The sequence below is a fragment of the Phoenix dactylifera genome, chromosome 16, assembly GCF_009389715.1.
Source record: "Phoenix dactylifera cultivar Barhee BC4 chromosome 16, palm_55x_up_171113_PBpolish2nd_filt_p, whole genome shotgun sequence".
NCBI lineage: Eukaryota > Viridiplantae > Streptophyta > Magnoliopsida > Arecales > Arecaceae > Phoenix > Phoenix dactylifera.
In genome coordinates, this window is record NC_052407.1 from 13,030,578 (window position 1) to 13,057,347 (window position 26,770).

At 41.7% G+C, this 26,770-nt stretch overlaps 2 protein-coding genes and 1 non-coding gene across 3 annotated transcripts; 2 read left to right on the forward strand and 1 right to left on the reverse strand.

The window, feature by feature from the left end:
* Positions 1-2,569: 2,569 nt before the first annotated feature.
* Positions 2,570-3,292, forward strand: LOC120104099 (secreted RxLR effector protein 161-like). The gene has a single exon (XM_039114631.1). The coding sequence runs from the start codon at positions 2,570-2,572 to the stop codon at positions 3,290-3,292; it is 723 nt and encodes a 240-aa protein (XP_038970559.1).
* Positions 3,293-11,858: 8,566 nt separating this feature from the next.
* LOC103723049 (cation/calcium exchanger 1-like) lies at positions 11,859-13,763 on the reverse strand. The gene has a single exon (XM_008813843.2). The coding sequence runs from the start codon at positions 13,761-13,763 to the stop codon at positions 12,081-12,083; it is 1,683 nt and encodes a 560-aa protein (XP_008812065.2). The 3' UTR covers positions 11,859-12,080.
* A 2,787-nt stretch (positions 13,764-16,550) lies between these two features.
* Positions 16,551-16,645, forward strand: LOC120104149. Its single transcript, XR_005506601.1, has one exon. It is a non-coding gene; the product is annotated as a small nucleolar RNA snoR109 (small nucleolar RNA).
* Positions 16,646-26,770: the final 10,125 nt, after the last annotated feature.

Below are 26,770 nucleotides of genomic sequence, written 5' to 3' on the forward strand. Positions count from 1 at the left end.
ATCCTGAACTCTCTGCCGTCCGAGTATGGACCTTTCAAGATTGTCTATAACACACATAAGGAAGAATGGTCAATCAATGAATTACTGGCGATGTGTGTTCAGGAAGAGGAAAGGATGAAGCACGATCAACCTGAAAAGGCTCACATGGTTGTTCGTGATAAAGGAAAGAGCAAGAAAGGAAGGAATAGCCAAAAGAGAGAACACAAGGCGCCCCCAAAATTTGTTGACAACAAGGTTAACTGTTTTTTCCGCAAAAGAAAGGGCCATGTCAAGAAAAACTGCCTGAAGTACCAAAAGTGGCTCGAAAGGAAAGGTATATTTATTTCTCTTGTGTGTCATGAATCATTTTTCATTGATGCGCGCTCCTAAAAACTCGTAGTGGGTTGACTCCAGTTCTTCAATCCATATTGTAAATACTTTGCAGAGATTTCTCAGCCGAAGGAAGCCAACAACAAGTGAACAATGGGTTTTCTTTGGAAACAAAGGTCGTTCACGAGTTGTGGCGGTTGGGACTTTTCAGATAGTTTTGAAATTGGGATTTGTTTTAGATTTAAACAATGTCTTTTACATACCAGATTTTAGTAAAAAGATGGTTTCTATTTCCCAATTGGTTGTAAAAGGATATGGATTTTTATTTGAAAATGAAATGACTATTTTTCTTGATAAAATTTCTATTGGTTCTGGTTCAACGATTGATAATTTATTTAAAATAAATTTAGATTCCGACTTTGAGCAAAACTATATGTCCCTACATATAGTTGGTGTTAAAAGAAACTTTTTGAACGAAAGTTCTTCTCTACTATGGCATAAGAGATTGGGACACATCTCTATAGAAAGAATGAAGAGGTTAGTGAGAGAAGGAGACTCTTGATTTCACTGATCTCAAAAGTTGTGTGGACTGCATAAAAAGTAAGCGGACCACCAAGTCATCTAAAGATTCAAGAAAGAGCACATAAAATTTAGAAATCATACACACAGATATCTGTTGACCTTTTTCTACTCCTTGCTTGAATGGTCAGAGGTATTTTATCTCATTCATAGATGATCATTCAAGGTACATATATCTCTATCTTCTGAATGAGAAGGCTGAGGCACTTGATGCTTGTAAGTCTTATAAGGCAAAAGTAGAGAATCAAGGTGAAAAGAAAATCAAGATCGTAAGATCTGATAGAGAAGGAGAATATTATGGAAGCTACACAGAAAAGAAACAAATGAAGGGACCATTTGCAAAATTCCTTAAAGGTGAGGGTATAGTTGCTCAATACACTATGCATGGCACACCACAACAAAATGGTGTTGCTAAAAGAAGAAATTGTACACTCATGGATATGGTGAGAAGCATGATTAGTAACTCTAGTCTGCCCCTGTCCTTGTGGAGTGAAGCTCTTAAAACTGAAGTGTACATTTTAAATAGGGTTCCATCCAAGGCTGTTTCCAAAACGCCTTTTGAATTATTAAAAGGATGGAAGCCTAGTCTAAATCATGTACATGTATGGGGTTGTCCAGCTGAAGTAAGGATTTATAATCCTCACATAAAGAAGTTGGATTCAAGAACAACCAGCAATTTTTTTCATTGGCTATCCAGTTAACTCCAAAGGATGCAAATTTTACAGTCCATCTCATAGCCCTAAAATTGTTGAGTCAATAAATGCTAGGTTTCTTGAGGATAATGAGCCTAGTGGGAGTGTTGATCCTTGTTGGATTGAATTTGAGAAAACACTTGAACAAGATGTACTTTCTCCAGTTGGAGGACCTTCGATTGTGGTAAGGGATATTGAGGTAGAACCGAGTCATGTACAACCTGTTCATCAGGAAGAGGTTCAAATTGAGGTTATTGAGCTAGTGCAGTCTGAGCCGACCGAGTTACCTCGAAAAGGAGGAAACATGGCTTTAAGGAGATCCTCAAGAATAAGGAGACCTGCCATTCCCGATGTCTATATTGTATACCTCATCGAGTCTGATTTTGATTTCGGACCTAAGGATGATCTTACTACGTTTTCACATGCCGTGAATACAGAGTATCGACTATCATGAAACATTCTCTCCGGTTTCTAAGAAGAATTCATTAAGGATTATCATGGCTTTGGTAGTTCATTTTGATCTCGAGCTACATTAGATAGATGTGAAAATAGCTTTTCTTAATGGGGATCTTGAGGAAAAAGTATACATGTGTCAACCTGAAGGTTTTAACAGTAACAATCCAAAAGTATACAAGTTAAAAAAGTCTATCTATGGATTAAAATAGGCTTCCCGACAATGGTATTTAAAATTTCACAAGGTTATCTCTTCATTTGGTTTCATCGAGAACCTTGTCGATCAATATATATACCTTAAGGCAAGTGAGAGCAAATTCATTTTCTTAATCCTATATGTAGATAATATTCTTCTTGCTAGCAGTAATTTGGGTTTGCTACATGAGACCAAACAGTTTCTCTTCTAAAATTGTGAGATGAAAGATATGGGTGAAGCCTCTTATGTTATTGGCATAGAGATTCACAGAGATAGAAAATAAAGAATTTTAGGACTGTTTGAAAAGGCCTACATTGAAAAAGTTTTGGAGAGATTTGGTATGCAGAATTGTAAACCCTTTGTAGCTCCCATAATCAAAGAGGATAAATTTTCTAAAGATCAGTCACCACAAAATGCATTGGAACAAGAGCAGATGAAAGATATCCTATATGCATCTACGATAGGAAGCTTGATGTATGCTCAGGTCTATACTAGACCCGACATATGCTTGGCCATTGGTATACTTGGGCGCTTCCAAAGAAATCCTGATGTCCTACATTGGGTAGCTGCAAAGAAGGTTATGCGGTATTTGCAAGGCACCAAAAACTACAGACTAACTTTTAGGCATACCGACATGTTGGATGTAGTTGGTTATTCAGATTCGGATTTTGCCGGTTGCGTAGACTCTAGAAAGTCAACTTCAGGATATATCCTCCTTCTTGCTGGAGGAACTATATCTTGGAGGAGTACTAAGCAGACCATTATTGCTACATCTACTATGGAGGCAGAATTCATTGCTTGTTATGAGACAACTACACATGCCTTATGTTTGAAGAATTTCATAAGTGGTCTCAAGGTTGTCAATTCTATAGAGAGACCAATCAGGATAGACTGTGAAAACAGTGCTACAGTGTTCTTTTCAAAGAACAATAAAAATGGCAACCGGAGTAAACACATCGACATAAAGTATCTCAGTATGAGAGAGAACATCAAGAGTAGTATGGTGTCTATTCACCACACCACTGCAGACTTGATGATTGCAGATTCAATGACAAAAGGTTAACCAGTTAAACAATTTAAGGATCATGTGGATTCTATGGGTATATGCATTTAGTTCTCTCATTGTACTTTCTTGTTTCACAAATATTATCAATGAATTCAGTTTGAGTATTGTGTAATAAAGTTTGTGAATTCATTTATCCATCGAGATGATAAAGTTGGACCCGAGTGACTTGTTCGTGATTCATAAAGTTTTCTCATAAAGCACTACTGAAGAGGTAGAGTACATCGTAGCACATGGAAGGGACGATTTCGATAAATAGAGCCTTACCGCCATGGTTCGTGTATGATGTTTCTTAAGCTAGTGGGAGTATCCATAATAAATGATGTATAAAATTTGGCCATACTAAAGTTGCCAATTCTATACAATTTGAATGTGTCATGTGGGCCAAGTGGGAGAAAATGTAAACTTTAATTGATAATTATCCCTTAAGGTGGCCCCCACACTATATGCATGTACAGCTTTCTTGATAAATTGAAGAGTTGGATAAGCATTATTATGAGGTAATTGTGGAGTTAACCAAAATCAACATATCTGTACAGTGTCTGTTAGTATTCTGTGATGGATTGAATACTAATATTTATTACAATAGAGAATCAAGGGTCCCTGGTCTTGCCTATAAAAGGGGCCTGTATACATCCATCAGTACGTCCCATAAGGTTAGGAAAAGACTAGAAGTCCATTTTCTCACTGAAGTGTTTCTTGTCGAGTTATCTTGATCGGAACTTCAATGCTGGAGCTTAAAAGACAATAGACATTCACTATGGCAGGAGGTATACGTTCCAATTTCTGCTGCTTTATATATATGATATTCGGACTATTCATATATGTTTAAGGTTTTCAGCATATGGTACATAAAATGGGCTTAGCTAAGAATAATTTATCATGTATGATTTATTTGTATTATATAAGAGAGTCTAATTTTTGACTAGCTCATTTTTTTTGTGAAACAATATTATGAAATATTAAGCTTCAATTGGGTTCAGGCCGAACCTATTTTTAGCCCAAATGAATAATTCGAGCCGGCCCAATCGGATTCGAGCTAGATTCGGGCCTGAGTTATCCAAAAGTTTTCAGGCCTAAGCCCGGCCTGAAACTCGGAAAAAAATTTGGGCTGGATTCGAGTAGAGAAATGGCCTGGCCCGATGTCCACTTCCAGCCCTGCTCTATCTTGTGAAAATATAAAGAATCAAGCCCTCCAAAATCACAAATATACCCTGACTAGAGAAGTGTGTTTTTTTCCTTGCTGAAACAGGATTATCATTTACTGCTTAAAAAAATACTAAGCATGAAAGGAACTGCACGCGTCAACATCGACTTATACTGATTCCCACCAATCACATAACCAACTCATACAATTTAATCTTTCAACAGTGCATACAATAGTATGATCATTACCACCCATATACAAATACCCCTGTGCCACCATAATATAACTTAGAAAAATAGTCATCAGAAATTGCTAATAGTATAAAGTTCACACAAGGGGCTGTTCGAAGTTTGTTTACACCATATCCTTGCTCAAATGACACGTGTGGCTAATTAGCCACGTAGTTGGTTGAGAACAAATATAAAGAGATTTTAGGAAAATATCTTAAGAGCTAAGATCGAATGGGCACTAGATAGAAGTTGACCGAGGGCACCTCACTAAAGACTGAATGCACAGAAGTAATCGGAAGTGCACTGATATAAAGTAGATCAAATGAAGATATAGCAAAGATTTCGGCTAATTAAGTGTGACTACGGTCCTAACAAGTGGTACACGATAGCACGATTAAGACATGGAGTAATGAGAGGATAGCTGGTGTCAGTTATTAGAGCTGCCAGGAGTGGAAGCTAAATATAAGTAGCAGTAATTAGAGTGGAAACTTATTATGATGCATTTTTAGACATGCTTTGTAGGTTGATACAGAGAATGCGAAGTATGCAGATACCGAAAACAGTTTGAAGCTCCATATGAGACATGTAACGAAAACATTGTTGTATGTTAATGCAGGGAGTTGACGTTTACCTACTCTATTTCTAACATTACAATGCAAAGAAACTTTAGCTTTCGTCCTGAGGTTTCATTGATCATGAAAAGTAGGGAGCAAATTTGTCCCTAGACAACCACATGCTTCTTTTTTGATGTTGTACTCAGATTACTTTATATTTTAAAAAAATAGAGGAAAAAGAGCGGGATTAATTAGATTATTTGGAGGGCATCTTCAGGCATAAACTGCAGCAAAAAAATCTTCAAGCAAGTAACATTTTTTTCAATTATTAACATTTCTGAGTATAACATCCATTTATACTTATCGTCAAAAAAAAAACAAAAATTGAAATTATTGCACTTCCATTATGACATCATCAACAACTATGCTCATAGAGAGTTATTCATAGCACCACCCACAAAAAAGAGCCCATGCAAGGTAATTTGGCTGTAACTAAAATTATTGCTTAAAATTGCTAATAGCAATTTGTCATGAAACAATAATCCCAGGCAGCATATCGGTATTTTGTACATCCAATGATCAATACAGCTATAGATTTTGCTTATCACCATGTTGTTTATGACATTAGAGATGGAGCAGAACATAACTCTATTGGAAATGAGTTCAAACTTCCATTTTTTTTAGAACTATTCTTTTCTATTAAAGCAAGCTTATATAAAACTTTTCTCCTCCTAAAGCTCCGTTATCGACACTCAACAAATGGGGATAAACTATTCTTAGGAGGCCCAGCATGTGATCAGCTTCCCCGTTCAACCTGCAGGTAGGTATTTCGATCACTTCCCCACAACCCTGATCTTCTGCTGAAATTATAAAATCCCTTTCTAATAATTATAATATTTTTGTAACATTTATTATTTCATGTCCATAAATATTATAATAAAATTTTGTATGTGTGCTAGCTTTTTATTCCACCGTGTAGCGTAGATTACTTCTCAGTTATGCATTACGTTGCAACGTGAAAGGTACGTACAAAGTTCTAGTAGCATCCTTGATATGCTCCCACTCAATTGGCAAATGTATGGCTAGCTCATCATCAGCTTCAACCAGATTGGCCAAGAGAGCGCACACAGTCTTGCAGTCTAGCGCGTGCTTCAGCTGGAGCTAGCCTACTGTATCGTTTCATATACCCTCTCTTCCTCGGCCAGACTCACCTTCGAGCTCGATAGCCTCATGCAAGCATCTACCAATTGAGCCTCTAGAGAAGTGATCCGTTGTTTAGCTGACACAACTTCAACCTAAAGGTTGTTACAGAAGCATTAGCATGGGGTGACCAAGTCCTCAGCACCACCACATAGAGTTGAACTCTTCCTTCTAGGATGTCACATGTGCAATATCTTCGGCTGCTGTAGCAATAGTGTGATGCATTTAGGACAAGTAATTACAAAGATGGCTCCTCAAATCAGTCAAATTTGTTACCGAACTAACGGGCAGATCGGGCTGCAGCAGAATGTCGATCGCGTCTCAAATCTCCACCACCTTTCTAGGACCGCCAAAGTCGTTGAGGTATAGGCTAGTGATACCCCAAATTTGATTATCTTCCGCGGCTCTTTTCCAACCTAACGGAGCTTGCGAGGTTCTTGCACCAAAGTATAAAACAACGAGTATCTAATATTGGAGCCAGCACCAGCATACGTACTTGCGAGTAGGCCATGCTTTTATCCTACTACCATTTTTCCTCCTACAACCCTGCTAGTACTAACGAGTCTCCACGGCATTCTGGAGAGCTCCGCTGGACATCCATAGTAGAACTTTCGGCCCATTTGTATTTTTTGCTTTCTTTTGATTTGACAGGATGTACTCACGTTAGAACTATATGAATTGCCGTTTTCAACCAAAAAAAAATAAATAAATGAGTGGTACCGGAATCTCACGATTCCACAAATCCACAAAATCCATGCGATACATGTCGTCGCACTTCTTTCCACTCAAGAGTTAACCTGCTGCAATATTTGGTACATCTTTGGAGACTAAGCCAAAGACATGGTGATGATCTCAATTATTGCTTCAATGCTGATGGAATTTCCATAGGATGGAGGAAATGAAGCAGTACAGTTTTTTTTGGAACGTTGATATTGGACCTGGAGTTCATGTTGAGAGGTGTTTTCCATTTGCGAGGGAGTTGGCTTTTACTTGCAAGCAATGGGCAAGGTAACGCTATTTTTTGTTTCTTTAATTTTTAGTTGGGCTGGATCCAGCTCCAACATCACTTAAAGTCATTGATATTTCTTTTAACATTTTTATTTTTAAGGAAAAGTCGACAGTCTATGCAATGGGAACCAACTCTGGCCCCCTCGGATGGAACTGGTTTGGAATTTTTGGTTCAACGTTGGATAGAATCCTGAAGATATGATCAGATGGGTGCATTTTTATTGGATTTTGTGCCAATGCTAAGTGTGGAATCAGTGCAACATATAATGGGGCATGGAATTGGATCCATGCCTTCCCATTCCAATAAAATCCTCAATGCAATCACCATACATGACAATAATCTCTTTCTCCTCTAAATATCCTTGACCTTCTTGATTATTGAAAGAGAATGAATATAAGTCTCTTGGTGCAACCAACAAACATGGTAAACTGACCACATCAACTATATGTAGTTCTAGTTGAATGACGTGCTCCAGCTATCTAGAGAATTTTAATTGACAGGAAATGATAGCAGGTTCAGCCAAAGATTGATGCACATCTATTGTAATATATAATCAATGAAATCCTAATCTGTCTTTAGCAAAAAAAAAAAAAAAATCCTAATCTGTAATGTTCCAACTATAATTTGATTGTCATATATGTGCATGTGTGCAACCAACCACAAGGAAAACAACATACTATAATAGAATCAGGGGCGGCTCAATGCATTTGGAGGCCTAAGGCGAACTTGCTAAAAAAGGCCTTTTTTTATTTTTTATTTTAAATAATAAAAAAAAATTAATAAGTGCAATATACTTTAGGAACCGTCTATTTACCAACCATTTGAAGTTACTAAGAAGGGTAGAAACTTATTTTTCTAATAAAAGCTTATGCTACTAGTGTTGGCGCCATCCTCACTTCACACCTCAACTCCCACATACAGGCACAGAACAAAAAAATAACAGCAGCAGCAAGGACAATAATCTTCAATTAATAAGCTATCAGAGAAAATACATACCTTATCCTGTGCAAGCAAAGAAAGATGTAGAAGAATTTCAAGTGGCTCTGAATGCAATAAGCCAATAACAACAGTATGGCATATGAAAGAAACCCTATTTATATATAATTGTTCGGTAATCACAGATTCACAGAACTATTAGAAAATAAAAACAACAATCAACAAATACTTTCATGAAATAATTAGTGAATAGTGAATAGTGAATAGTGATTAGTCAATATAAAATATTAAAACTTACCCTTAGCCTAAGCCTGGGATTTGATTTTGGCTGCCTTTGCCCTTTGGGATTTGGGATTTGGGAATAGCCGAGCTGCCGAATGATGCTCCACTCCGAGTGGAGGACGGGAGTCGGGAGGAGCCGACGAGGCGACGAGGCCGGAGCCGCGGAGCGGCGGAGCCCGGAGGGCCGGAGGAGCCGGAGGCCGGAGGCCTGGAGCCGAGGACGGAGCTGAGGAGCCGGAGCCCGGAGCCCGGAGGAGCCGAGGACGGCGAGCAGAGCTGGAGAGGAGATCCGGACTCCGGAGTCCGAAGCAGGGGCGGTCGAGGCGTCGAGCCTCAAGCCGTCGACGGTCGAGCCTCCCGGCTGCCGGTAAAGAAGGAAACTAGGGATTAGGGAAGGGCCGAACTGCCGAAGAACTGAAGTGAAGAAGCACTGAGGCCTGAGGGGAGATCGGGAGAGCCGGAGAGGAGAACGGAAGTCGGAAGGTACGCTATGTTTTTTTTTTTTGTGCTTTGAAGGGTTCTGTGGCTTCTGGCTTCTGCCGACTGCTTTGAGAGGAGAACGGAAGGTACGCCGTACGCCCCGGCGCCCCGCCCCGCTCTGCCTGTCTCAGGAGTCAGGCCCCTAACGGATCATAGGCTCGTAGCCTGTCTCAGGCTCTCAGGAGGCAGCAGCATAGGCATAGCCGTCGGCTCGCGCCCGTCGCCTCGTCGGGAAGATGGGGACTGTAGCAGGCTGCCGTCGCCCGTCAACCCTGCAGCCAGCTTTCGGATGTGACTCAAAAAAAAAAAAAAAAGACTCTTCACGAGTCGGGCGGGGGGCCTTCCATGAGCCGGGGGCCTTAGGCGACCGCCTCAGTCGCCTAAGGCTCGAGCCGGCACTGATAGAATTGTTAAGGTAAAAACCCCTTGATAGGTCTAAGCTCACTCCATTGCCATCCTATGTAATTTTCTTGTTTGTAAATACAAATGTTCTCTCTCTCTCTCTCTCTATTATATGTACATGCATGCATGCATGCATGTTCTCTCTCTCTATTATATGTACATGCATGCATGCATGCACGCATACACACACACACACACACACATATATATATATACATAGAGAGAGAGAGAGATAGACTTGGTTACACTAGTAGATATCCACTCAAATCTGGAAAGCTCTAAATCATGATAATGTTATGCATCAATGATCTGAATCATTGGATGTGATCCACTACCTCCAAATTGCTTTATGCACCAAAAGTAATATGATTTAGAGACTCCTAGCTAATGCATCAAATGGTTAAAAAATTAGTTAAAAAATATGTATTTATGTATATATATGTATATGTGTATTTATTTATGTATTTATGTATATTGACTATACTCAAGTGAACCTCCACTCAGATCTAGTTATATTTAGATAAGATGATGGAATCCTTCATTACCGATCCAAGCTATTGGACATGACCCACTTTCTTCAAGTTGTTTACACTATGATTTGGATAAGTTAACCTATGCATCTTGTGGTCAAAAAGCATACATATTATTTCATGTTATTTAAACTATCCAATATTTTACCAACTTGATGTATAGATTAGAGGTCTTCAAATTACATGATTTTTTATATATAAGCAGTTTACATATAGTAGATCATATTCATTTTATAATTTCTTTGCTATTTCTTGCAATTTTTTGGAAAATTCAAAAGAGAAATGAAAGGAATCAATCAATGTCTTTATTTCCCACTTTCATTAGTTTTAACTCAATTTTAATTTTTTATTAATTTCAGTATAAGCATAACTGCTAGTTATTTCCCTAATCCTAGAAATATGTTACCATTAATAGGAAAGAAAAGAAAATGCCCAAAAATCAAACTTATCTTGTCAATAAAAAAATTGCGAAGTCCAAAATACAGGTATTTCTTCAAAGGATTGAATGGATTACAAAAATGAAAATATTTTGAATGTTTTACGTACAAGTCCCAATAGAAGGAATTGGTTTACAAATGATTAGCTTTTCATCAGTTCGAAAGTCCTAATTAAACTAGCATTCACTTGATCATAATTCATTGTTTAAACAAAATTTCAGAGATGTCTTTAAACTATTGAACTATTATGATTGGTCTTGTACAAAATAGCATAAAGTTTTAATTCATGTGATGTTTTTAATGACACTATACCATTTTTTATTTACTTATTTAAATATGTTGCATTAATCATTCTCGTCATGTGGTGCAATATATAATATGGTACGCTACTATAATATTTGTTGCATCATTTTACAATTTAATTAGTCCGGCTCTCTCTTGTTGTTTGTCACTTAATAAATTTAATTCATAATAAACTCATACAATAAAGGAGTCATATAATTGAGTGCATAAAATGCACTTATGTTATATTCATTAAGAATTATGATTTGGTGAATAGTATGATCTATAAATCATATCATGTTGAGGTCAAATATTGGAGCCTATAATTGACATAAGGGTTTCTAAATTCTAATGAGTCTGATGTCGTCCAAAGAAAAATCCAAATTTCCGCTAAAAAAGAACATACCTAATGAATCAGTACGATGAATATTATCTAAGCAAAAATTGCATCCTTTTCTTTATAATACAGAGATTAAACCATGGTTTCAAATTAGTTCAATTGAAATGTGATTTTCTTTCTCCGTTTCTTTCTTTGTTTTGTTTAGTCCGTTCCTTGTTCATCAATAGTTCTAGTAGCCAAAAGTAGAGGGGCAAGAAGCAAGCGTAAAGCATTGTTCTTATATAAGATTAAACACAAAGATATGATAAGACATAATACAAATATGATATCCATATGATTCCAATATAAAAAAAAGGTGAAAAATATTGAATATAAAGTTATGACAATATGATGGGAATTGGATCAGTCGGCACCTTTCTTCTTCTAGGACAGATCTCTTGTTTAAAATTAGATGGTAGCATTCTTGGCGTCATACGTATACATATTATATAAAATACTATGGAAAATCATTTGAAATCAGCGTAATTCATAATAAGATAGTCTGTTCACAAATTACATCTCATTCTTCAAACCATGGAGATCAAGTCATATAACATGGTCTCAAATTAATTTGTTCATTAATTTGAAATGTGATATTCTTAATTTCTTGGTTTCTTTCTATTGTTTTCTAATTTAATCCTTTCATCATTCAATATCTCTAGCACTAGCTAGCATCCAAAAACAAAGGTGCAAAAGCGAAGCATAAAGCATTGCTTGGTTCCATTTGGTAGGAATTAGTTCTAACCACAAAGCTAGCCATCTTATAGGGGAATATGCTTATAGCGAGCAGTAACCCATGCATAAAACTAGAGGAATTATAGCTAATTATTTATACAGACAAGGGAGCATGCATAAGAAAGAACAAAAAAAATCCCTTTCAAAAACACATGAACCTCTACCAAGTAAGAATACAGGAACATTCAAAGTTGCACTAGCCCAAGGCTCTGAGAGAGCCTCAGGGATAGGAAGCAGAAGTAGATGGCCAGCAGACCAAACCCCAAGATCCTATCCAGCTTCATTTCCTTCCTCGGCAGTACCACCAGAGCCCACAGCAGCCCTCCTATCATGAAGCCGAGTATCTCAAACAGCGCCGGCGCCGCAGGGATCACGAAGGGAGCGGGATGCACTGCCCAAGCTGACACCACCAGGGATAACCCCAAGCCAGCCAATGTGTTGAAGATAGGCCCAGCATAGCACCCTGAGATTGCAATCTGGGCCCCATCCTGCCCTCCATTCGTGGCCATTGCAACATTCGCTATCAGGTCCCCGATGGAGTTGCCCCATGCCAAGACCGTCAACCCTAAAATGGCAGGGCTTATTCCAAATATGTACCCCAAGGACACCAGCAATCCCACCAGCTCCTCGGCTATAATGTAAGTCCATAGAACGCTCATCAAAAACCCTCCTGCTAGCCACGGGAACAAGAACTTCTTTGGCGGGCACGACTTCATGGTGGTGTGGAATGCAATGAGACCGAAGACGAATCCCACCAAGCTTGCATAGAGATAGATGGTCAGTCCCTCTTTGGAGCCCAAAACCCCTCTCTTAGAGTTCCAAAGGGTTGCCACCAAGATAGGTGCCAATGTAGCTGAAGCCACCGCAAATGGTCTTGACCAACTCTCCTCCGAAACATTCGGTATGGTCAGCCTCCTCGGCAGATAGAGAGGCATGTCGACAATGTAAAAGATCCACCGAAGGTAGCGTGCCACCGAAGTTACCTTGAGGCGAAGGTAACTTGATGATGAGGTCTCCTCCTCTCCGCTCGCAGGGGAAGCCTCCTTCGAGACCGACACCGACTCGCCGAGCTCCTCGTGGTCGAGGATCGGCACGACAAGGTCCTCATACTTCTCACGGCAGAAGTGGGTCGCCGACACGATGGAGACGTACACGAAGTAGAGCGAGGTGAAGGCCATTGCGCCCCAGATGGTGATCCTGCCGACGATGAGGATTGCAAGGAGAGAAGAGAGAACGATGATGAAGAAACACACGTCACGCACGAAGCTGGAGCGGTCAATGCGGACTGCATGCGGCGACGAGCTCGTCGCGCACACGTTGATGATGCCGACCACGACGCATGAGACGAAGAATGCTCCCCCGAGCACGCTGCTGAGCCCCACCTCGCCGGAGCCGGAGCGGAATGACACGATGCTAGCAAACACGTCCGGCGAGCCGTTTCCTAACGAAAGGAGCGTGACCCCAGCTATGGTGGGAGAGAGGTTAAGCACCTTCGATAAACTCTCGACTGAGGAGCAGAAATATTGCGAGGCTGTGTTGCCCAACAAATAGAAGAGCACCAGAAGCCAGAGGGCTAGGAGGGCATACCCTACAGGCGCGTACCTCCCACAGAGGCAGTAGAAGACGTGGAGATAGTTGACATAGCCTTGAAAGACACATGGTGAGTGGGTCTTGAGGTAGAGGCATTTGGAATGGGGACCCTTTAGCTTGTGGAGCCCAATGCATCCAGCTCCCTTGGGAGCCTGAGGGCTTGCGAGATGGATGACGGTGGTGGGAGACCGGATGTGGGAGGTGAAGAAGAAACACAGGAGGAGGAGGAACGCCGTGTTGATGAAGGCCTTAGCATTGTCGGATAGCACAAACGCCATCGCAAACAGACACCTCTTCGATCAGACTCTATCAGGAAAGAGGGATACTAAGGTTCTTGCTGGAAGGGAGTGGCTGGTCATGGCTTTAAGAGATGCACGCACGGGACTCGTGCAATGAGGAAATTCGAGCGATCTTTTTGTAGAACATTCTGGAGGGGTGTTGGAGGTATAACTATCTTTGGATCCAAAAGAATGATGAGAAAGGACAAGGGTTTTGCGTATATACTTATTTTGCTGCTTCGAAATGGTCTTGGTGTCCTCTCAAAAATAAATGGTCTTTGGATAGGAGTATGGGATGAAAAGGTGATGGGAGTGGAAGCAACGAGAGGAAGGGAAGTGTCGCAAAAACACTAGTGGTGCGATTATATGTGGGTTCTTCAGAAGCCTAGGATTCTGAAGGCTTTTATACACTGGTGGTGCGATATGGGAAGGAAGCCGCTTGTGTGAAAAACAGACTACAACAGGGAAAGGAAGGGAAGTGCAGCAAAAGGAGGAGGAAGAAGAAGAGGAAGAAGAAGAAGGGATCAGCTGGTCCAGTGGTAGGCAGAACAGCATATGAGGAGTGAATTCGAATAACGGGACAATTAATTAAAGGTGGGGACCGAACGTTGATTCTCTATAGTATTGGAAAAGTTTGGTGTTTGGTGCTCTGAGGAGGAGTTGCTAGCTAGCTAGCTGATCCAGTCCCTGTTGTAAGGATGAGAGAGAAGCAGCTCAGAGGCGAACAATATGTTACACATGTTGGTGATATTTGATGCTGTTTTTTTAAACGTTTCTGCTCTTGAGGACAAATGCTCTGCAAAGTACTTCACGAAATTCTGAAGCTAGGTTCCCGGAAATATCTATCGATTTTATTAGTGTACAGAGAGAAGAAGGTGGGGCACCAGGATATATACGCAGTCCTGACCTGCACCGACTGCTGCATGGGAAGAAGGAATTGCACGTATTCTTTGGAAATAAGCAAAAGCACGTACTCTCTCGCACCGATAACCTTTTGGAAAAGTAGAGATTGGTTAAATTTACTTGACATATGTAATCCCTAGCCCTCTCCCTCCCTCCCTCCCTAATCCATATATCTTTCTTATTAGGAGCGAACTGATTAACAAATGAATTGAGTAAAAGACAAGTTAGGTTCAGTGCCGGCTCGAGCCTTAGGCGACTGAGGCGGTCGCCTAAGGCCCCCGGCTCATGGAAGGCCCCCCGCCCGACTCGTGAACACTACCAGAAAACACGCGTATAGTGACGGAAAATTAGTGACGGACCGTTATCAGTCACTATTTGTGACGGATTAGTGACCGACATAAATTTGGTCACCGTGGTATAAACTTAGTGACAGATTAGTGACAGGCCGGTCACAGAATGCGCGGGTAGGATGGGCGCCAAAACTTAGTGACCATCGTAGTGACGGGGTATCTGTCAGCAAAATGATAACCGAAATTGTAACCAGATAGTGACAAATTCAGCCGTCACAAATATCGTAACCTAAGTGTTTATAAATTTTTAAAAGATTATTTTTGGCAGTGACGGGTTATTGACAAAAATTTCCGTTACCAAATTTAAATTTTAATTCCAAAAATATTAAAAATATTATTTTTGAGTAATTCTAAATTAAAAAAAGATAAAAGGAGGAAAATCCAAAATGAAACTAAGTGTGTCCGCCGTCCCGCCCAAATTCCTTCGATAACCCAAATTTCAATCGTTCTCCAGAAAACTCAAATTTCTTCTTCTCATTTTCAAATCTCATGGTGCCGGTCATGACCTATTTGTACCCCTACTGCTGCTTTCCTGCAATGGGATTAGATTTTGGAAGAAGGTCTGGGATTTTTTTTTGTCCTCGTGAGTGGGGAGCTGGGAGACATCAAGTTCGGTGCAATCGGCCTTATAGATAAAAAATAGTTTGATATGAAATTTGGCTTGCAGACCGACTTACCTCATCACTTCCCCATCAGCCCGGTCGAAGCACTTCCCCATCAGCCCGGTCGAACTTAAAACATTGGCTTCGTCCCGATTGGACGGTTAGGGCTTCTGGCATCGCCGCTTCCCCTTTCTTGTCTCCCCTCTCCTCTCCTCTCCTCGACCGCCGCCCTCTCCTCTCCGGCTCCTCCTTGCCGACCATTTGTGCCTCCCCGTCAACGGTGACCACGGCCACATCACGCCCCCCGATCGGCCGATCCAACTCTCACCCGGGACAAGATCATCACGGCTACATCACCCCGTCGACGCCCCCTTCTTCTTGCTCGTCGGCTAGGGTTTTCAGAACCCACAACTGGTTCTTTCCCGAGCAAGGTAAACCCTAACCGCGTTTCTTTTTACCCCATGATAACAAAATAAAAGAAACGAAGAAGAGGAAGAGGAAGGGGGAAGGAACTTACCGAGGGTCTCCGCCTGTGGATCCAGCGCCGCGCTTGATCGCCGCCGTGGCCGCAGTTGTCGACGGCCGCGCTAGGGTTCTTCTTTCCCTCCTATCCGGGTTCTTTTCCTTCCCCTGCTGCAGGTAGGCAAGGCAGAGAGGGTCATTCCTCCCCCCTCTGCTGCGGGTAGTCTAGTCCGATTGGCATTCTTCCTTCCCCTGTTGGTCGCGTTCTCTATGATGTTGAATTTTGTCCTCTCTCTCTCTCTCTCTCTCTTTCAGTATAGAGCTTATCCCTTCTTTTTCCTCTTGATTTTTGGGGTTTTCTTCGTTTTCTCCTGATATTATGTGGTAGATTTTATAATGGTGGTTAGGATTTGCGCTACAAGTACCAAGGTTAGGGTTTTGGGTTGCCCTGGTCTTGAAGTTGCCGGATCTGGCTGTAGCTATATGAATAAAGAGAAGAGGGAAGAAAACTGGTCGGCTTGCTCTCCTTATTGTTGGCAACCCGCTTACCAAGCTTCCCACATTAATTTGTTCTTAAAATGTAACTTCCTATTTTATTCTTTTTTATTTTTTGTGAGAAGGGCAGAAGAAGGAGATGGTGCATGTGTTAGCCATTTTTAGAGGACCTTCTCACACATCAAGAGCTATCTATTTTCTTTGTTTTTTTAATGTTTTTATTAATTTTTCAAAGTGATGATATCTCGGCCATTATCCAGGCAAGCTGTTTTTTAATTGCTGCAGATTGTGTCATCAATGCCTACATCTGAGTCTTATTTTCTTTTAATCTGTCGCTCTATTGTTCCATGCTGTTCTCTATAATCTCTCTAATTACTTTTTTGGTTGTGTATTGCTATGAAACTTTTTGGCCCTCCTATGTTTTGGACTTCACACCTAGGTGCAACCAGTTTGATCTGGGATTATGGCTGATATGCCACCCAAACAATAATGGATATTTTTCAGCTGTTAATTTATGTCTCCAGAAAATCAATAGTAACTTAACATATTCAATTTTACCATCAAATTAGAATGAGGTTGCAGAGCTTAATTACTGTAGAAAGAGCTTTATAAAGATTTTAAGTAGGTGATAGATATGTCTTTACCCTGTTGCTGATCATCATAAAGATTGAAAACATATGGTCCTGGTATTTTGGATTGGGCTTTCAATCTCAGGATCGAAATGACACAAAGTCTTGTACTGTAGCAAATTCTTGTATTTTGGATTGAACAGCCTCATTACTTGCAGCGTTCGAAGCGGCAATTTCTTCTAGGCGCTTCCATACAACTTCACGTTTTGACTTAATCTCCTTTTCTTTAGATTCATTTTCTTCAAACTTCTTCAAGCACTCCATGAATAGCCCAGGATCATGATCAGAAAATATCTTACGAACATTTTGCGTGAGGCTCTGAACAGCTTGGTTCCAGTGAGACTTTGTATTTCTCTCCAAAGCAGGGAAGATAATTGGTAAAATCGCCTTACAGTTTTGTTTTGTTTAGTCTTTATTAACATCTTGTAAGGACTGAATTTGCTTTGAGTATCGGTGGGCGGGTACTTGATAAGTATCGTAGTGCACTTAAACTGAATATTGCCGAGGCCTTGATTTGTACTCAAGATTGGGTGTTGGAAAAGAAAGGTATATGTTTTATTAATTATATTTCTATTATTTTTTGAATAATTTATTATTAATTATTGCAATATTTCAATGTAGATGTTGAGGATGCCAAGTTAGATGAGATTGTAGAAGATGTCATAAACTCAAGTTTCTACAATGAAACTCAATCAACTCAATGCTCGGCCAATGTTGAATCCAATTCATAGTGAGATGAATCATGATCATGGGATACTCCCTTTTGGTTTTGGTTTAAATATGGATGTTGTTATAGTTTGGGACTTTTTTAGTTTTGCTTTGACTATGGATGTTGTCATTGGTTATTGTAATTTTGGTTAAAATTTCAGCTTCTCAGGTATGCCCTCATCTAATGTCACTCTTAACTTTTGCTCATGTTTTTATATTTCTGTAAGTAACTATGAACTGAATTGTAATGCTTTCTTTTTAACTTCAGATGGGATATGCTTTGCTAAAGGAAACAGGTTAAGGGAAACAAAAGGGGCAATGCTCTCTCTCTCTCTATTTTTTTTTTTGCCCCTCTGATGAATGGAATGAAACAGGTTAAAGGAAACAACAAGGGGCAATGCAAAAGCAAAGGGTCAAAGCATACTGCTGGCTTTCTATCTGAACGAGTACAAGTTCTTATTCCGACTCCTTCCCGGTTGACAGAGTTGAAGTCATTTATGTCAGTCCATTGGAATCATATACTGACGACATTTATATATGTCTCTTGTATTCTGGAAGGAGAGATGCTGAATGAAAAGCTTTCAGCAGAACACTTCCATTGTTTTGTTTATGCATATGACTGGATGAGGCTCTAGCTTGTATTTTTCTTTTATTATGAGCCAATCAATGTACCAAAAATATCAGATTATTGGAATGTGACCAGTGACCAAATTTGGTTACTGAATAGTTTACCAAGTATTGTGACGAGCTAATATAAACTTAGTGACAGGATTTTGGTTTCTAAAAATTGATTTTGCTCAGTGAGTCAGTAACGGAATTAGTGACAAATTTAGTGACAAAATTTGTGACCATGTCTGTGACGACTAAATCTGTCACTGAAGGTTGTGACAAATCAGTGATCAAATTTGTGACCAAATTCTGTGACAAAATCAGTGACCAAGTTATCTTCGTCACTAACTCAATGACTGGTTAGTGACGGAAAATACGTAATTTTTTAAATATTTAATTTTTTGGATTTGTAACGGCTTAGTGACGGCGGTTCTGTCACGGAGTTTAGTGACGGGAATCGCCGCCGTCATTGAGAATTTAGTGACGCGTGTTTTTGTAACTAATTTCGTGACGGGAGCTCCGGTCACAAATTCCGTATTAGTAACCGGAAACACGGTATAGTGACGGGAATCTCCGTCACTATACGCGTGTTTTCTGGTAGTGGAAGAGTCTTTTTTTTTTTTTTGAGTCACATCCGAAAGCTGGCTGCAGGGTTGACGGACGACGGCAGCCTGCTACAGTCCCCATCTTCCCGACGAGGCGACGGGCGCGAGCCGACGGCTATGCCTATGCTGCTGCCTCCTGAGAGCCTGAGACAGGCTACGAGCCTATGATCCGTTAGGGGCCTGACTCCTGAGACAGGCAGAGCGGGGCGGGGCGCCGGGGCGTACGGCGTACCTTCCGTTCTCCTCTCAAAGCAGTCGGCAGAAGCCAGAAGCCACAGAACCCTTCAAAGCACAAAAAAAAAAACATAGCGTACCTTCCGACTTCCGTTCTCCTCTCCGGCTCTCCCGATCTCCCCTCAGGCCTCAGTGCTTCTTCACTTCAGTTCTTCGGCAGTTCGGCCCTTCCCTAATCCCTAGTTTCCTTCTTTACCGGCAGCCGGGAGGCTCGACCGTCGATGGCTTGAGGCTCGACGCCTCGACCGCCCCTGCTTCGGACTCCGGAGTCCGGATCTCCTCTCCAGCTCTGCTCGCCGTCCTCGGCTCCTCCGGGCTCCGGGCTCCGGCTCCTCAGCTCCGTCCTCGGCTCCAGGCCTCCGGCTCCGGCCTCCGGGCTCCGGCCTCCGGCTCCTCCGGCTCCTCCGGCCCTCCGGGCTCCGCCGCTCCGCGGCTCCGGCCTCGTCGCCTCGTCGGCTCCTCCCGACTCCCGTCCTCCACTCGGAGTGGAGCATCATTCGGCAGCTCGGCTATTCCCAAATCCCAAATCCCAAAGGGCAAAGGCAGCCAAAATCAAATCCCAGGCTTAGGCTAAGGGTAAGTTTTAATATTTTATATTGACTAATCACTATTCACTATTCACTAATTATTTCATGAAAGTATTTGTTGATTGTTGTTTTTATTTTCTAATAGTTCTGTGAATCTGTGATTACCGAACAATTATATATAAATAGGGTTTCTTTCATATGCCATACTGTTGTTATTGGCTTATTGCATTCAGAGCTACTTGAAATTCTTCTACATCTTCCTTTGCTTGCACAGGATAAGGTATGTATTTTCTCTGATAGCTTATTAATTGAAGATTATTGTCCTTGCTGCTGCTGTTATTTTTTTGTTCTGTGCCTGTATGTGGGAGTTGAGGTGTGAAGTGAGGATGGCGCCAACACTAGTAGCATAAGCTTTTATTAGAAAAATAAGTTTCTACCCTTCTTAGTAACTTCAAATGGTTGGTAAATAGACGGTTCCTAAAGTATATTGCACTTATTAATTTTTTTTATTATTTAAAATAAAAAATAAAAAAAGGCCTTTTTTAGCAAGTTCGCCTTAGGCCTCCAAATGCATTGAGCCGCCCCTGGTTAGGTTTCAATTAGGTCATAAAATTTCTTTATAGTGGTCTTGTAAGTGTATGGTTGAATAATATGGTGGTACAAAATGGAGGTACATACAACGCACATGCAAAGAGAAGATGGAGGATGTGCATATTTGATTTGAGTGTGGTCCATCATCGAGGAGGGAGTAATACTACTGGAATCTCAGATGAGAAGAGCTCCATGAATGCCCATGTAATGATCCATATCTAAGAGCACTTGCGTCAGTAATTGTGAATAGCATTGGATGAATCGGATTGAATAGATCATTTGATTTAACATAATAAGGGTATCTTATGTTTGTACTTATGTTTTCAACCTCTTTTCCTTCTCTTCGGCAGGCTGAACCCATTTTCTCATTCATCGCATGAAAATACAGCCATGCCATTGAAGCTTATGCGTATATATATTTTAAAAGGGAGCCACATCTTTAGCCAGAAGATGTGATCAGGGCTTAATGGCATAATATATGAGATGATACGGATGAAGAAAGGTCCTAGTATCAAAATCTGGGAAAATTCTCTCTTGATTGATTTAGTTTGTCAGTTTTTATATCAAGAACACACCACTTGTTTATCCTTGATTTGAAAATAAAAATCTTCCCATGCGTTTGATTGGGCATATATAGATCTGAAAAATTTTCAATATCCATTGAAATCTGATTGGATGGGATTATTTATCAAGAAAAAAAATTCTACATTTATTAGCTTATGATTGGGATGGGGGTGTGCTTAGGTGGGACGGTTTATTGATTATCAAGAATAAAAATCCATATTCATTAGCATGTAATTAGGTAGGACTGTTTATTGAGTTTTAGGTGGACAATACTTTCGTAGAAAGGAGTTCAAGCGAAGAGCTTTTCTCCTTTCATTTCTCTTTTTTTTAAATGGCTGGAACCCAATCAGGGATAACTACACAGAATCATCTAGCTAGTTTCATTTGGAAAAAAACTCCGTCCAAACTCAAATACTTAAGAGCAACAAGAACAGTTTCGACAGGTAATTCACATGTTTTAAGAAAAATGGAAGGGCATTTTTTGTTTAGAAAATGATAGACAAAATGTAAAGAAAATATCAAAACTATGCAAATTAAAATTGAGTGAACTTGCTTTTTTTTGGAAAGAAGTAACATTCTCATACGATAGATACTAAATACTTCAGGAATTCTTGAAAACTTCTCGTACTATTGTTGTAATTTATGTAGGTGTGCCTCAATCTTTTGATGCACCTTTCAAATATGCTCAAGGAACCTTGAAGCTCATGCCTGATCCCCTTCTCCTTGCTATTTTTTAGAGCAAAACCAACGGTATGTTCTAAGCCAAAAGAACTCTGTTACAGATAGCCTAGAGCAGAGCATAAATGATGACTTTTATGCAGAACCATGGATAGCTCGACTGTAGGTAAATTGAAAATAGGGCAAGCTATCATCCCAAGTCTTTGGATGCTTGAAATTATAGCCTCGAAGGAGGTACATCATCATACGCTCCACGATCTCCATCTATCTAATTATCTGCCTGGAAAAGCCAGTGCTCTGCTTCAATTTGGTATCCATCGTGCTGTCCAAAATTCTCCTAAAATTGCTAAAAAAATTGACTCTCTCCATCTGATATTATGGAAAAGGTAGCCAAATTTTTTTTCGCATATGTTGAAAGAGTAAACAAGTTGCTCCTTCTCTAGTTATCATACTCTTGCAAGGAATCAAGTATCTATCTTGCTAAGTCAATCAACCACCACGATAGCAATCATGGCTGAGTCCCATTCCTGACAAACCTTCTAAGAAATTTATCGAGACACTCTCTCATGATTTGCTGGGTATTGGTAATGGTGTATAAAGACCGAGCTTTCTATTAGAGAGCTTTGATGCACTATTACATAGCCCTTGATTAATTAGGTTTCATCTTTTTGCATCTTTGACCAATAGATGGAACTTTTCAAGTATATCAGAGTTTTCTCCACTCCAAAGTCCTCTACAATTTTTGAAATGTGAGGGATACATAATCATGTTTTTGCTTTATGCTATGTTTTGTACGGTGAACATCGTCTTAAAGATGTATTAATTGTACATCCCTATCTGAGATGGTGTTTTGTCTTCGATATGTGTAATTCAATGCTCTATATATCTAATATTTGCATTGTTTAATTTAGTTCCTTGGTTTAATAGATCCTTCTAATATGCAGGTTGTGGAGGCAATGGAAACATCAGGTGCTCAAGATATGGAGGGCGAGGCCATAGTGGAATAGGCTGAATCTGCAGTTATTTTCCCCTTTGCCTTCTGGTATGACCATTTTAAAGTATCAGTAGCGTCGATTTTTATTCATCTGTGACAATGATAAAGTCGAAAGTCTATGTATTGAAGGGTAAACAAACTAAATGTGTTGTGATGATTCTTTTAGAAAATGAGGCTCATTACAATTAGAAAATGGTGAACAACAGATCTATGATACAATCTCATAACTGTTGCTACATTTAGAAAAGGGAAGAGAGTTGGATTTTGCCACATTTTCCCAAGTACCTTAACCTGAAAAAGAACCAAGCTTTCTGTGAACAAGTCGGTTCTGGTTCATTCGACTCCCAGAAAAGCCAGTCTCAAACTCAGAATGTAACTCACAAATTAATCAAGTCATGCCCGGGAAGAAGGGTGCTCGATTTGGTTAAGCCCATGAGTAGAAGCAAGATACATTTATTATTTTATTTAATATTTAAATTAGTTACGCTCTCACCCTGAAAGCCCCACCCCAAATCAAAATGCCCTAGATGTTCTGTAGAGCTCTTCGCTTTCTCGTCGTCTATGATGCTCTTGCCTCGTTGGTTCATGCAAGCAAAGAGGTGGTCGCTGGCTTGTCCCACTGCTAGAGATCTCAGCCAACTAGGAACACTACTCACTTCTATTCCTCCTTTGATGCTGCAAGATCTCTACCTTGGTGTTAATTCTCTCCATCCACAGTGCTAGGACCATTCTAGTGATTGTGAGCCAATGTGCTGCCTGCCTTAAGGTGCTCTTTGAGATAAGTTTTTTCAACATAGCTCTCTCCAAGCCACCTCTCGATCTCTTCTTTTTTCTCCTCCTCCACCTCTTGACCTTTGCTTGACTCAAGGGTTTAAAGTCAACTTTGTTTATCAGTTCCTAGATTTAGCCTTGAAAGCTTGTCACAGACCGGGAGACAATCCCCCTCTCCATTAGCCCCTATGGTTATGGACGAGTTAGCCTTCCTCCAATGCTCTAGCTCTTGTTGGCTTGTGCCATGCCCTTGGCACCCAGAACCCTTTGGCTTAAGCAAAGTAGAAAGCAAGAGAGCTAGAGCTAGGACGTTTTGGCTCGTGACGGTCGGGACCCAACTGCGCGCCTTCATGCAATGTGTTTCGGATTTTGGGTCGAAACCCAAAACCCGAATCCCATTAATCCTCATCTTCTTCCTTCGATTGGGCAGAGAGGAGGTGACCTAATCCAGCACCCCTCCTTGCCAAATCCTGGTCCAATGTCTATCGGAGACCCCTCTTCGGTGGTACGACAGCAAGAAACCATGAGCGCCGTCATTCTCTCACATTCCTCCTTTTGTTTTTTTTTGTTTTTTGTTTCCTTACACCCCCGTTATTCTAGTTTTTTTATTTAAACTAATATTAGGAGATCCATGGGTGGTGGCCCTTCTAGCTACGGCCATGGAATCCAACAAAGCCCGGATCCTTCGATGGGCCATGCGGCTAGGGTGGCTGGGCACATCTATACATCCGTGGGATCTTGATGGGCAATATTTAACAAACAAGGCTTCAATCTTTATGCCTAATAACCTGCTTTGATACCATAATATTAAACTATATGGCAATATAACTTACATGAAGATGAAGCAATTAACATCTTGATCTTTGAAACCAACTTGACTCCAATCACGGGACTATTCGGATGTGCTCCTCACTGCCCATGAGAAGTGTTGGGGGAAAAACCCCAAGTCATATCGCCACGGAGGCGCTCGGCTGGAGAGCGCCGACCGGAAAGGCGCTCGGCCAAAGGACGCCGACCAGAGAAAGCGCCAAGAACCGCCCAACCGAAATAACCAAGTAGGGATGCTCGGCTAGAAAGAGCCGACCAGTGGGCGCCGACCAGAGAAGCGCTCAACTAGAAAGCGCTGACCAGAGACAGCGCCAAGTAGGGGCGCTCGGCTAGAAGGTGCTCGCCCAGAAGGCGCCGACCAGGAGTACTCAAAAGCAACCCCGCTACAGGGTGCCCCATTGGGCGACCAGCTCGGCTCGGCACCCTTGCCGAGCCGATGCCTTTACCAAATAGTTCAACTCTCGCTTGACCCTCTAAGGGACCTGACAACTCTACTATAACCTGCCGCTATCTTCAAGCCATCAAGGCATAAGATCTCCGCAGGAATCCAGCACGACCTGCCATTAATGCACGAGGCTCCCTCAAGTCTCCGATGCACTCAGTCATTTAATGAACACGGCCCAAGACGATCTCCGGATCACGGAACCATCAGAGCGTATGGCTCTCTCTGACCGCCGGTTCATTCGGTAATAAATGCACTTACCATCCACGGACCCCAGGCCCACCACGGCCGGCGGTTCAACCACTTCAACAGGTCCGATCGACCGTGACAACTCCCTGATTCCGGTCTGATCCGGTCCCGTTCTCCATCACGCCATTAATGGGCCAAATCGTGCCCAATTATTACAGAACGGGACAAACCTACTGTCACCTCCCAGGTAACCGAATCCTCCTATAAAAGGGAACCTGGGGGGAAGGGGAAAGGGACTGGACTGGGAAAGGGACTCGGACCCAAACTGGACCCTGGTAACTAGACCCTGGGGTCTGGACTCTGAGGACTCTCAGGACCCTCGGGACTGAACCCTCTTGAACAGCACAGATACAATGGATGACATCATCTTCTTCATCTTCTTGATCTGATCAAAATATTCATGCTGTCTTCTCCACACATTTTCTTCCCTGCTCTCTCCACATATTCGCCCCCTCTGACTTAGGCATCGGAGGGCCGGCGCCGGGGAGCCCGGCCACCGGTTCTTCCTGCAGGACTCGCACCCCACAGTAGAGGACGCCACCAGCCGGCGCACCATCGACCACCCTTCCAGCGGCGGAGCTCTGCCCCTCCAGGAGGACGCCACCAGCCGGCGCACCGTCGACCACCCTTCCAGCGGCGGAGCTTTGCCCCTCCAGGAGGACGCCACCAGCCGGCGCACCGTCGACCACCCTTCCAGCGGCGGAGCTCTGCCCCTCCAGGAGGACGCCACCAGTCGGCACGCCGTCGATCACTGCCCCTGCGGCGGAAGCCCCTCCTTCCCCGGCTTCGCGGCGGCCCCCGGGTCCAATTTCCAGCAACAAGAAGTATCTTGATTTTCCAAATCCAACTCCGAATATTCATGATAAGGAGGACCTCATAAGCACTCTTGGATGAGTTGGGAACCAAGTCTATAACGTGCCTCACCCATTAGAGATGGTATCAGAATCAATTACGGAGATTAAGATGGGCTTACCCCGCTTTCGAGTGAATTGAACTCTTGGATTGGCTGAAAGGGAAAAGGGAAACTGTACAAGGCATTTTTCACTCGTTTACAGGACCAGTGTCAAAGGAAAGGATTGTTGCACTCCTAGAATTTAATTTTATTGCAACCACTACAAAATGTATTCCATCACCATATCGAAGGCTTATCTTGAACCAAAACACAGTTCAAATTAAAACAACTAAAACAAATCCCGATGTGTGCTAGTGTGGGCCACATCCAGATGGGTTCAATCAGATAAATTCCAACAAAATATTGCACTTACAAAGGAAGAGTCCGGTCGCAAAAGCCTCTGCCCTTAAAATAGTAGAGATGGAGATAGTTCATGAATAACCTCTAGAGTAAATGCCTCTTTCATATCAAGTGTAACAACCCAGGACCTCATCCAAAATGGCTAGCCGAAAGGTATTGTTTGGGTTCTTTGATCTTGTATAAGTACCCAAGATCTACCTAGCGAATAACCGATGTGGGAGTAAACACACGCCCGCACGGGTCCTCATATACTCCCCCCGTTCAAGTCCTGACGTCCTCGTCAGGCTAAGGGTTCAAATCCATTCAAATCTAATCACAAACACCACGATCTGTCCGTGGTCAACCCCAATTGATCCGTGCTGCAGTGTTCCCTAGTCCACATAAGTTATGGGCCGGGTCCGCTCTGATACCATTAGTAACAACCCAGGACCTCACCCAAAATGGCTAGCCGGAAAGTTATTTGAGTTCCTTGATCCTGTATAAGTACCCAAGATCTACCCAGCGAATAACCGAT